Source organism: Brugia malayi (genome assembly GCF_000002995.4).
Source record: "Brugia malayi strain FR3 genome assembly, contig: Bm_v4_Chr1_scaffold_001, whole genome shotgun sequence".
NCBI lineage: Eukaryota > Metazoa > Nematoda > Chromadorea > Rhabditida > Onchocercidae > Brugia > Brugia malayi.
In genome coordinates this window covers 4,991,157-5,005,306 of record NW_025062475.1, presented here as the reverse complement: position 1 = coordinate 5,005,306, position 14,150 = coordinate 4,991,157, and the positions used below count along the sequence as shown (strand labels likewise).

General features: G+C 25.2%; 1 protein-coding gene across 1 annotated transcript; it reads left to right on the top strand.

Moving 5' to 3' along the window:
- Positions 1-9,438: 9,438 nt before the first annotated feature.
- Positions 9,439-13,578, top strand: Bma-slc-17.2.2 (Major Facilitator Superfamily protein; the record flags this gene model as incomplete). The annotated part of the gene is made up of 10 exons (XM_001894388.1): positions 9,439-9,463; positions 10,493-10,710; positions 10,989-11,225; positions 11,324-11,411; positions 11,557-11,652; positions 11,765-11,904; positions 12,143-12,292; positions 12,406-12,538; positions 12,889-13,130; positions 13,396-13,578. The coding sequence occupies 10 exons, from the start codon at positions 9,439-9,441 to the stop codon at positions 13,576-13,578; spliced, it is 1,512 nt and encodes a 503-aa protein (XP_001894423.1).
- Positions 13,579-14,150: the final 572 nt, after the last annotated feature.

Here is a 14,150-nt window from a genome sequence, read left to right as displayed (position 1 = left end):
ATAAGCTAATTACCAGTTTATTGCTAAATTTTAATCGTTCTTTTCTTTCAAATAAATTTTATAATACTGAAAACACTGAGTTATTATTGATTTATTATCAATTATCATTGTCATTACCTTTCAGACAATATAAAAAAGCACTTTATTTGCGATACATTATCAGTTATCACTGTCATCCAAATATATCTAAAAAATATCAGATAAAGATCAGCTGAAGATGATCAAAAATATAAAACAACTGATTGCAACATGCTCTATTTTGTTTAGATTAAAAGTTCAAATTTGCATAAAGGAAATGGTTGATAAATTTTCTCAAAGGTATTGTCAAAAATGGAAATAACAGAAATAATAAAAAAAATTTCATATTTTTTCCTGTCGGTGAACCGAAATGAAATGAAACAAAATAAAATAAATAAAAATATAAATAAATGAACTACTTCTTATCAAAATCAACATTTCATTTCAATATTACCTTATCTTACACATTTGATTAACTAATTTTTTTCTATTTAATTTGGTGCAAAGTTAATTAATCAGTAGCTCCAATTTATTATTAAATGTAATTTGCACATTTATTCATATGTGTGCTTATTGATATGACTGTTATTTAAAATTCATTACAATATCAATGAAATGTGACAAAATAGGGACTTTGCTTTGTCAGTCAAATCAAAAACTTCCTATTTCTCATTTTTATAATTACCATACTTCAATCATATTATTCATATTAAAAATTAAAATGAAATATTTGCAATGACCATAAATCAACAAAAACTCATTCAAATTGTGAGAAGAAAGGGAAAAGAAAATAACATATGAATAATAAATAAAAGATAGTTTAAAACATTGAAAACATTTTTTTCTACTTTTATTTCATTGAAATATTCATTTTCTCTCTTTTTCTTTTTCGTTTCATTTCCTCTCTTACACTTTTTTTTTTTCATTGGGAAAACAATAAATTTTGGGAATGTAAATTTTTTTCCCGACTACCTTTGATTTTTTTTTTATTTTGATTGATAATATTATATATATTAATTCGAATTATTTATAAATTTGCATTATCATTAATTTGGTTGTAATTATTAGCTTTGTTGATGACATCAATGATTATTTTCGGTATTACTTTGTTCTTTAACTTGTATTACTATTATTAATTTTTTGGGTATTATTTTAAAGTGATATTTGGATTGTCATTAATATGAAAAGAAATAAGAGAAAAAGCTATTAATGTAAGCAATTTATTTATTTCTGTTTCTTTGTCTTGAAATTATAATTTGAGTTTTTCTTTTTACTTTTTTCCGCTTTTTACTTTTTTCCGCTAAATGCCTTATTTGTTGTGATTTATATTTTAGTGTCTTTCATACATTAAAACTTCCCTCATTTTTATAAAATAACAGATTTTCATGTCTTCACGTTTTGTTTTTATTTTCATTTAAAAAGGAAAATATATAAAAATTTCAATTCAGTGTCCACAATTTTGCAAATGTATTAAATAAGGAAATATAAAGGGGAAAAATTATAATGGATATAAAGTAAAAGGTGTGAAAACAATGAATGTAAACAAACATTTAAATTTAAACGTTGCTTAATTAATTAATTAATTAATTAATCTCAACCAAATTACAATCTTTTCATTTCTCTTTTTTTTTCAATCAATTTGATTCAATAATTTTCGCAAGTTATTGAGCTTTGAAATTGGCTTCAGTAGTCTTTGAACTATGGTTCAGCAACCTTAATCTCAACATATTACTAAATTATTCTACACGAAAAGTGGAATCAAGAGAGATGCATTAGATAGAGGGAAGAAGGAAGGGAGAGAGAGGGGCAGACAGGGATAGACAAAGAGAAAGGGAGAGAGAGAATAATACAAAGATAAGGAGGGAATTTCATAGTAACTACCACTGCATCATCCTAAAAGATATTGTATGAATTCTGCAATTTGAGGAAGAGTTACGAGTGAGTGTAATTGTTAGCAAATTGATGGATTCTCGTCGGTCTCTCTCTCTCTGTCTCTCTCTCTGTCTGTCTCTGTCTGTCTCTCGTCTGCACGTTTGTACGTAATCCAATATATTTCAATTTATATTGAATAATAAATTTCAATGGTTAACCTGCAACATCCGTCGTTGTGACTGACAGACTTTTCAGTCCCGTGGCACTTCTATTCATTTCAATCAATCATTCATTCATTTCAATCATTCATTCATTCATTCATTTCAATCATTCATTCATTCATTCATTTCAATCATTCATTCATTCATTCATTCATTTCAATCATTCATTCATTCATTCATTCATTCATTCATTCATTCATTCATTCAATCATTCATTCATTCATTCATTCATTCATTCATTCATTCATTCATTCATTCATTTCATTCATTCATTCATTCATTCATTCATTCATTCATTTCAATCATTCATTCATTCATTCATTCATTCAATCATTCATTCATTCATTCATTCATTTCAATCATTCATTCATTCATTCATTCATTTCAATCATTCATTCATTCATTCATTTCAATCAATCAATCATTCATTCATTCATTTCAATCATTCATTCATTCATTTCATTCATTCATTCATTCATTCATTCATTTCATTCATTCATTCATTTCAATCATTCATTCATTCATTCATTTCAATCATTCATTCATTCATTCATTCATTCATTCATTCATTCATTCATCATTCATTCATTCATTCATTCATTCATTCATTCATTTCATTCATTCATTCATTTCATTCATTCATTCATTCATTCAATTCATTCATTCATTCATTCATTTCAATTCATTCATTCATTCATTCATTCATTTCAATCAATCAATTCATTCATTCATTCATTCATTCATTCATTCATTCATTCATTCATTCATTCATTCATTCATTCATTCATTCATTTCATTCATTCATTTCAATCATTCATTCATTCATTCATTTCAATCAATCAATCATTCATTCATTCATTCATTCATTCATTCATTCATTCATTCATTCATTCATTCATTCATTCATTCATTCATTCATTTCATTCATTCATTCATTCATTCATTCATTCATTCATTCATTCATTCATTCATTCATTCATTCATTTCATTCATTCATTCATTCATTCATTCATTCATTCATTTCATTCATTCATTCATTCATTCATTCATTCATTTCAATCATTCATTCATTCATTTCAATCATTCATTCATTCATTCATTTCAATTCATTCATTCATTCATTCATTCATTCATTCATTCATTCATTCATTCATTCATTCATTCATTCATTCATTCATCATTCATTCATTCATTCATTCATTCATTCATTCATTCATTCATTCATTCATTTCAATCATTCATTCATTCATTCATTTCAATCATTCATTCATTCATTCATTTCAATCATTCATTCATTCATTCATTTCAATCATTCATTCATTCATTCCATTCATTCGTTGATTCATTCATTTCAATCATTCATTCATTCATGACTTGATTTTCAAATTTCGAAATAATTTATTGTAATTTTACCTAGAGAAGTACCACATTCTAATAAAATATGATCCAATATAATATAATAATAATTAATAATAACAACAACAACAACAATATAATAATAATAATATAATAATAATAATAATAATAATAATAATAATAATAATAATAATAATAATAATAATAATAATATAATAATAATAAATATAATAATTAATAATAATAATAATAATAATAATAAATAATAATAATAATAATAATAATAATAATAATAATAATAAATAATAATAATAATAATAATAATAATATAATAATAATAATAATAATAATAATAATAATAATAATAATAATAATAATAATAATAATAATAATAATAATAATAATAATAATAATAATAATAATAATAATAATAATAATAATAATAATAATAATAATAATAATAATAATTAATAATAATAATATAATAATAATAATAATAATAATAATAATAATAATATAATAATAATAATAATAATAATAATAATAATAATAATAATAATAATAATAATAATAATAATAATAATAATAATTAATAATAATAATAATAATAATAATAATTAATAATAATAATAATAATAATAATAATAATAATAATAATAATATAATAATAATAATAATAATAATATAATAATAATAATAATAATAATAATAATAATAATAATAATAATAATAATAATAATAATAATAATAATAATAATAATAATAATAATAATAATAATAATAATAATAATAATAATAATAATAATAATAATAATAATAATAATAATAATAATAATAATAATAATAATAATAATAATAATAATAATAATAATAATAATAATAATAATAATAATATAATAATAATAATAATAATAATAATAATAATAATAATAATAATAATAATAATAATAATAATAATAATAATAATAATAATAATAATAATAATAATAAAAAATATAATAATAAAAAATAATAATAATAATAATAATAATAATAATAAATAATAATAATAATAATAATAATAATAATAATAATAATAATAATAATAATAATAATAATAATAATAATAATAATAATAATAATAATAATAATAATAATAATAATAATAATAATAATAATAATAATAATAATAATAATAATAATAATAATAATAATAATAATAATAATAATAATAATAATAATAATAATAATAATAATAATAATAATAATAATAATAATAATAATAATAATAATAATAATAATATACAATGCAATAATAAGATGATTTAACAATTAATATGAATGTTAATATTGCATATAACAAATAACAATAATAATATAATATATAATAATAATAATATGTAATAATTTGTTGTATATAATAACATCTCACAGTTATGACTTTTCCATATTTAATATACTTTTTTGCTCCAAAAATTTTTAAAAAATTTAATTTTCCTTTTTTGCTTTTTGGAGATAGTTTGTAATATAACAAAAGAAAAAGAAATTTTTTTCTTCTATAAGCTCAGTAAATAATAATGCATACGTTTATCAATTTTGGTTTTGACGTAAGAGAACAAATTGAAGTACATATGATGAAAATAAATCTTGTCATTTCCTCGAAATTAAAATTTAGATTCTTATAAAAAAGCCATATTTGAAATAAAAATCCTGAAAACAATGACTTTCAATTATCTCTGTCTGTTTCTCTCTTTCACTTTCCCTTTTTCCTTTTTATTTCAAGTGGTACTTTATTCTAATTGAATTGGCAATGGTGCAATGTTGTTTTGTTAAGTTGCTAAAAAGTAAGTCAAGAAAAGGTAATCAATATACGATTTTAAGTTAACATTAGACAAACTTTGAGGAATATGATATGATTAAAGTTATTCATTTTTATTATTCTTTTTAAATTTAAGTGTAAAAAAAATTTCACTTCATTTCGCTAAATTCTTTCTTCTGGTCTGCTCTCTCTTTTTTATATTTGTTTTTCACTTGTTTGTTTGTCTGTTTTTTTTTGAAATGAAACATAATAAACTTCAATGATTTCTGAAATGCGCACCTCTTTTGATTTTTTTTTTCTTTTTTGTTTTTGTTTTTCATTCGTGACATTGAAAATTTTGAAAATACCAATGGCAAAAATGCAAATAACATTCATTTTTTTTTCCACCAAAAACTGGATGTTTTGGGTTTTTTTTTTCTTCCATCAAATTTTACACTTTATCATTTTGTAAGAAGCTTTGAAATAAAAGAAAATGGAAGAATAAAAATGAGCAAAATAAAATTTACAATTAAAAGAAAAGGAAAAAAGCAAACAGTGAAAAAAGTAAACGAAGAAAAACAAAAAATTTTATTTTTTAAATAAAAAACAAGATACAATTTTTTGAGAAAAAATTTTTGAATACATTATTGGTAAAGTAATATGTGAAGTGAAAAAAAAAAAATGGAAAGAAAGTATTGTGGTATAAATTAACTTAAAATGCAAATTATAGGAAAACAAACAACGATTGTATCGTAAATTGAATTAAATAAGAATCATATTTTTTTTCGCAAATTAAATAAAATTTAATAAAAAGTAACGCAAAGTCTTTGTTTTGAAATTAAATGAAATTGAAAGAAAAAAGAGTCAAAGAATAAATTTTTTTAGAAAAAAAAAAAATAAACAGAAAATAGCGTAGAACAAACAAAACGTAAATAAATTGAGAAATTTACATGATGTAAATTCACAGTTAAATGCATATTTTTTTTTTGTCACCTATTGTTAAAAAAACCATATAGTTTGTTTAGTTATTTGCAGTTATTATTCCAAAGATATTTACTCTCTTCTCTCTCTCTATCTCTCTCTTCTCTCTCTCTCTCCATCTCTTTCATTTCTTTCTTTTGAAATTTTGTTTAAACATGCATTTTGATAAAATGGTACGCTCATTGGGTGGCAAAATGTAAAGAAAAAAGGAAAAGAAGAAAAAATTCAAACTTATATATGGTTGTTATCACATACATTCATTAGTGTTTCTCATCTATCACATTTATCACAATGTTTTTTTATTTATAAAATTTATCACAGTATTATCACAGCATTTATTGCAGTATCAACACAACACTTATCATAATATCACTACAAGATATTTCAGGCAAATATTAAATTGGATTGAAATATCTCATACATTGTCACCTCTCAATCGTTTGCCCGTGTTTTCCTTTCCCGCGCTGTTTACCTTCCCTAATTTTAGGCCTTCCCTGCTCTTATCTTCTTATCCCTCACATTTACAACAATTTCCACTTCCCTCCCTATTTCTCGTCCATATTTATTTCCTCAAAATTTCATCCACTTTTACCGCCCTTTCCCTCTACCGCGCTATTAATTCCTCATAATTTCTCCATTTCCGCCCCCTTCTATATGCCTTAACGACTTTTCCCTCTTCTTTCCTTTCTCCCTTCTTTTCCCCACCTTTTTACCCACCCGTCAATTAATTCCCTCAAACATGAATGAATTTTTTCTTTTTTCCCCGCCTCTCTTCTTCCCTGTCTATTTATACCCATCAAACTTAGTAACTTTCCCTTCTTTCATCCTTTCCCTCTCGCTTAGATGATAGCAAAGAAAAATATAAGAGTAAATTTGATTATGAAATATCTTTTCAATGCATTTAGTCATTTAATTAATCTAATCATCTGATATTATCAATCATTAAATTTTACCCATCAATTAATTGATTAATTGGTTAATTAATCAATTAATTAACTAATTGATTATTCAGTTAGCTCATTTCCTTCAACCCATTCTTAACATTAGTTCATAATTTCATCAGTGTCAACAAAACTTGTCACCCTTTCTCGTCTCCTCATCATATGATGCAAAAATAGAACGTGAAGCATAACATTTGCTTCCCTTTTTTTCCTTTTCTTTTTTTTTTTCCTCCCTGTTTTATGTTATGGAGAAATGATGGAAATCAATAAAATATGATACTGTATGCTAATATTTATATAGCTATAATAATTACTTTAATTTATTTAATTTAAATTTTGTTCGCTCATTCTTCAATTTTTGTTAACAAAAAAAAAAAAAAAAATCTCATACCTTTTTTAATTTTAATTACTTATTTCCAATTATTTTAAATTTTCATTAAATTTTCATATTTAATTAATTTTAGGAGAAATAATCTAATTTATTGGTTAATTCAGTTTAGAAAAAGCGTAAAAAATTTTTAGTGATAAAATAATTTAACCAAAAATTTTTTCAAATTAAAAATAATCCCTGATTTTATACCATAATTTAAATTAAAATAAAATGCTTTAATATACATTTCGAAATATGCATACATATAAACATCTGAAATAAATGTAAAAGAAAAACGAAGAAATAAATTTAATTTCAATATTTTTGCATTTTTCTTCCTTTCTGGCACTCTCTCTCTCTTCCACCCTCTCTCTCTCTCTCTCTCTCTCTGTGTATAGAAGTCTAATGAATGCCAGATATCACATACTGAAGGCCCAGAATTAGCTATACTTTCGAGATAAATTACTTTTTTTGCTTTCACTATCTTTGATCTATTCCAACATATTCGTATCTTTTTTCCCTTTTTAGTCTCACCTATACTATTTATGCCATCCTTTATTATCTGACATTCATCTTCTATTCCTTTCTTTTTCTTTTTTTTTTTTTGTTCTATCTAAATTATTCTCTTTTTTATTTTAGGTAATTATTTCATCCAAATTTTTGCTCAAAAATTTGGCTAAGCTTTAATCGTTGATTTCGAAATTATTTATTATTTAAAAATCAAAAATAAAATTTGTTGGGAAAAAAGAGAGAGGGAGAGGAGAGAAAAGACGACAGAGAAAGAGAGATAGAGAGAGAGAGAGACAGAAGGGAGGGAAAGCTTTATCAGTTGCATTTAATTTTTTTTTTCTTAATCTTTTTCATTTTATTAATTGAAATTTAATCCTATGCAATTCCATGTCACACAAAAAAAAAAAATTTGCGATTCCTTTTTCATTTAATTCTCTCCTTTCTCCTCTTTCTCTGTCTCTCATTCCTTTTTCATTTAATTCTCTCCTTTCTCCTCTTTCTCTGTCTCTCATTCCTTTTTCATTTAATTCTCTCTTTTCTCCTCTTTCTCTGTCTCTCTCTCTGTGACTTTTTTTTGGTTAATTTATGGATTTCACTGTAATAATTAGTATTCATTGTATAAATAAATTGGCATTACAAATTATACTTATATCATTGATCTTTCATAAGTTTCATTCGAAGAAATGGAAGCAAAATGCTCAAATTTGTTGAATTTTAATTAATTTTTTTGCAACTTTTTCTTTCCGCTTTACGTCGATTAATTATTTTCTTTAAAAACTTAAAACAAAATAAAGTTACAAAATAAAAAGTTATGGAAAAAAATTGTGAAAATAAAAATATTACAAATGCTAAAAAACAAAATTATAAATATATGTGACATATCGTTTAAATATTTAAAGTACTGTAATGTTTACTTCTATTTTCACAATTACTAATTGTTACTAATGAGATATATTTAAGGCATTTATTGTTTTATATATGTCTGATTAGTAGTAAATTTTTTTTTGCTATTTTCAGTTCAAATTTTGTATAACTTTGAGAATTTTTATTTAAACTTTATTTGATTCTCATTTTCTATTCGGTAATGCATATAATATCTTTTTGTCTCCATTGCTGTATTTTCGAAGTTATAAAAGGACGAAGTTTCAGTGCTGTTGAAATTTATAATTAGTTAAATGAAGGTAAAAGTAATTACCAGGCGCTCACTTATTAGCAGCTACATTAATTCCAATTTAAATGCTAAAACCGATTTAAATTCTTACGAAAATACAGCTTTCACATTATGAAGTCACAGAAAACGTCCGTTTTATGCTGTTTACTACAAATTACTATTAGAATTAATTAGTGCTATTGTTTCAGCTACTGCATTGGTGGTTTTCAACTCTCATAAGTATGACAGCTGAGGTTCAAGCAACAGGTAAATTGGTTTATTACTCATTTCCACTGCAATTAAATCAGTTAAAAATTTTAAATTTTTTGAATTTAGTGTCTATTTTTTATTTCATAGATTTCATATTGCATCTGTAAAAGCAAATTTAGAATTTCTTTCTTACTGCCCTTGTGAAACAAAGTAGTTTTCCTTTCTTGATAGTTCAGATCGTTGACTTCTTTGTCTTCGATACGGGTAGAATCTCGAATTTGTACTAATTCCATTCTGTGTACGTGTACTGTGGGAGTCTTCGTGAAATACTTTATTATTCAAACCCCAAATTTGGGTAATTAAACCACAGATAACATTAAATATTATACAACATTACAATAATGAATTGATATCTAACACACAAATGTAACTTAATTATAAAATATTTAAAGATACAAGCAAAAGGAAGAAATTGGGAGGGATTTTATGGGTGTTAAGGTTACAAAGTGGATTAAAATCATTTAAAACCAATAGTCTTTGTTCATTAGGTTATAGCTTTGCCATTGTGGCGACAGCATCATTTAACCCTTCGGCATATGCAAATCTCAATGTGATCCAACTTTTATGAAGTGTTGATCAACAAATATGGCTGAGTTAATTAAATTAGACTTTTAAGGTTTTAATATTCACTTTACTTAATGGCTTAAACGGTACTATTTGAATATCTTAGTATTTAATCAAATTTCTCATTCTTTGGTAAAATAACCCGATGGATCCTATTATATTAGTGATAAGCAAACCCATGAAATATGTGGTATTGATAAGTCGGTTATTCCCACACGTTCACTACTGCACAGTAATTAGCCTAATGAGCCTAGCAACTGTGAATCTGTGATGACTTGCGACTCTTAAGATAACATTGAAATATCAATAAGCAAAATGATAAGTGATGGAAATAAGTAACTAATCGTAATTTCAAATTCCTCATCGCTTACCTTAAGTGTAACAATAATTATTGTTGTAAAAGTTACTAAAAGTTTTTAATTTAATTAATATATATGTACCATAATTCATTTGTCATTTCAGCCCTTTTGGGTTCCGCACGGTTAAACCTTGCATTAGTTGGATTTTTGGGTTGCGTTGTCATTTATGCTTTACGTACCGATGTTAGTGTTGCAATTGTTTGCATGGTGAACAGCACAGCGGTGGACATGATAACTGGTGCTGGTGATATTAATGTAACCAAGAAAGCTACTGCTACATGTTCAGTACAAAGTGAAACTAAATCAACCGAAAAGGATACGGTATATTTGTCATTTCATTTAAAATATTACATTTCTAATCAGTGTTAGAAGTAACACTACTGTTTTACTGTTTTAATTAAAGTAATTTATAATTGCTAAAAGCATTAAGAAAATTTTGAAAGTTTATTAGCAAGAGTGGAATGGTAATAAATCATCATAAAAATTAAAAATTTTTAAATTTTATTTTATGAAGTGATCTCTATTGATAATATTTATTACATTAAGAAAAGATATGTAAAATAATTGTATCTAATTATTTAGTTAATAATGAATTTCAGGTTATGGGTGAATTAGTTTGGAAGAAAGATGAGCAAGGATATGTATTGAGTGCCTTCTTTTGGGGCTATATTTGCAGCCAAATCATTGGCGGTTATTTAGCCGGTCGATATGGCGGTCGTTTGGTGATTGGTATTACGGTTCTGGGAAGTGCAATTCTTACTTTGATCAGTCCATTAGCAGCAACAACTAGCGTTTTTGCATTCATCGTTGCGCGAGCTCTTATGGGTTTTATGCAGGTACCAATAATTTATTGTCCTTCAACTTCAAATTTCCAAGTTTCTCGATTAATTTTCCAGTCATGAATATAATGTTTCGTTATATTTTCAATTTGCAGGGTGCCATATTTCCTGCGTTTCACACTATGTGGTCAGTATGGGCGCCACCTTTGGAAAGAAGTTTATTGACCGGTTTGACATATGCAGGTTCGCTTACATTTCTTCCTTTTCTCGCAAATAAAAATCTGATGCAATTTCAGCTCTAAAATTTAATTTCTACTTTATTTCAAAAGTTCTTTCAGATTGGACGATGCATTTGACTAATTTTTGATCAAAATAAATCTTCTTACAGGTGCTCAAATAGGTAATACAGCTGTCATGCCACTGTCTGGTTTACTTTGCAAATATGGATTTGCTGGTGGTTGGCCATCCATCTTTTACGTTATCGGTAAATTTGTAAAATTTTTTGTGTTTCTGAATTTCTTGAGATTCATCTAATTACAAATAATTCATATTTTAAACAATTTTATTAAAGACACTTTTTAAAGGTACTTTTTTAGGTACGGTCGCTGTTTTATGGTGTCTTCTTTGGTTCTTCTTTGTTTCTGATCGACCATCCCAAAGTAAACGTATTTCTAAAAAGGAGCTAAACTATATCGAAAATTCATTAGCTGATATATTAGCATCGGATTCGAAAAAAGTAATAATTTTTCGGGATTTTTTCTCAGATTAATTGTTTATAAACTCGATTATCATTCATTAGTTAGATAATGAAAAACATCAATATTTGTGGGCTACTAAAAGATCTTATCTAGCACAGCAATTATGCAATCATAAAAAGTGACCGTTTGGTGCTATTTTGTAGTCATTTTCAGGTGTTAAAATTCTAATCCAATTCTTTTTTAAATTCCAAATTTAAAAAATTTTTTTGATTTCAGAAAAGAGCTGTTCCATGGCTTGCAATATTCAAATCGGTACCAGTTTGGGCATTGTTCTGTGGTCATTTTGCAGGTGATTGGGGTGCTTACATCATGGCGACTAGTCTTCCGCTCTTTATGAATGATGTTTTGGGATTAGATTTCGCTTCGGTTTGCTAATTTTTAATCATTCCATAAAATAGATTCACTGTTAATCTGATAAAACTGAACGTTAAAAAATGAGAAGTTTTTAATAAAAAATTTATGATATCCCTATGCTTTAGCTTGGATTTTTGACAGCAATTCCGTACATTGCATATTTTGTATTTATTAATTTGGGCGGTTTTATCGCAGATAAGTTGCAAAATGCGAATATTTTATCAACTATATCTACTCGACGCCTTGCTATGATTGTTGGTAGGTTTCATTGAAATTTATAATAATATACCAGCATCATATTTAGGTCTGTTGTAAATAGTAATCTCTTTTATCCTACCGCTAATCTCTTCCACATATTTAATGTGTTTAGTAGTTGGACTGCTTCAACAAAATCATTCATATATTGTGAGATGACTCTACAATTTAGTGTATAATGTTACTTAATCTTTTAACTTAGTTGTTTATCAGATTTAGCTTACAGCCGTGTTACGTGGGTACTTAATAAATAATAAGCTTGGAAATATAATAAAAAATATGAATGAAAAAAGAGAAAGAATGAGGGATGAGATTAGTGAATATTTGCTAATTCATTACTACTGAAATTACAGCACTTGGAAGTCAAGCTATATTTCTGATAGCTAGTGGTCATTGTGGTTGTGGTCAAGAAACACTAGTGATTATATTCCTTACACTTGGCATTGGTTTGTCTGGCGTACAGTACGCTGGTTTTGTGGTCAATTATCTTGATATTGCACCAACATTTGCTGGACCTCTGCTAGGTATTGGCAATACGATAACATGTATTGCTGGAATCATAGGTCCACTTATGGTTGGTAAACTTACTCCCACGGTAATCTTTATTCACTTTTATGGTTTATTTATTTTACTTTTAGTTTACCAAACTTTTATTTCTTTAATTTGAATCCTAACAACTTTTGCAAACTTTACTTCTTATTAAACTAAACGAAAAAAAAAAAGGTTGTTTGTTTATTTAAACAGTTAGATTTAAAAAAAATGATCGCATCACTGTCTTTTATTTGTTTTTGGTTTCGGTTGCGACGACTTTTCAAAAACAAATTTTCTTAAAAATACTGTTTATCTTTGCTTTATTTTAGGGTTCACAACAAGAATGGCAATTAGTTTTTTGGATTACCGGTGGAGTCTTATTGGCCGGTACTACCATTTTCTGTTTATTTGCCAAAGGTGAAGTGCAGCCTTGGGCATTGAGCGATATTGACAAAGAAGAAAATTGTGAACTGGAAAAAAAGACACTTAATAGCTCGGAGAGCTCACCGTGATTAGTAAAAATTTATATTAGATAATTTTTCTTTTGAAGGCTAAACTTAAATATTTTTGTGTATTTTGGAAGCGATCAGTTCGAGAAATCTTTTATTCCCATTCGTAATTACGAGCGCAATAGACCGTTAATTGTTGATGTTAATTTTGTAAAGAAACATTTTTGGGATATACACAGTGTCATTAGTATTACATAATTTAACAATTTCCATTTCACAACTAATATTTCCATTTCGTTTTTTAAATTGACTTCTTCTAAAAGATTTTATTTGTTGACAGTAAATTTTAATTAGTTTTTAATAGTTTTGTTGATTTTTTTCATGAATTGTAGTATTGTTTCGGAATAACGTTGTGTGGTTCATGAAATCGGATTCTGTTCATTTTTTTGTTTGATAAGTTCACTTTCAATGTATGCTTATTAATACGAAAATTTAAACATATGTTCAAAGTAAGCTTACTCTACAGACATTAATCTCAAAAAGTATACGTTAGCAAAATTTATCGCTCTAATTAAGGCTATCCATTTTTTCACAGTTTAATGGTTCGTAAAAAAAGTTTTCATCAAAAATAATTA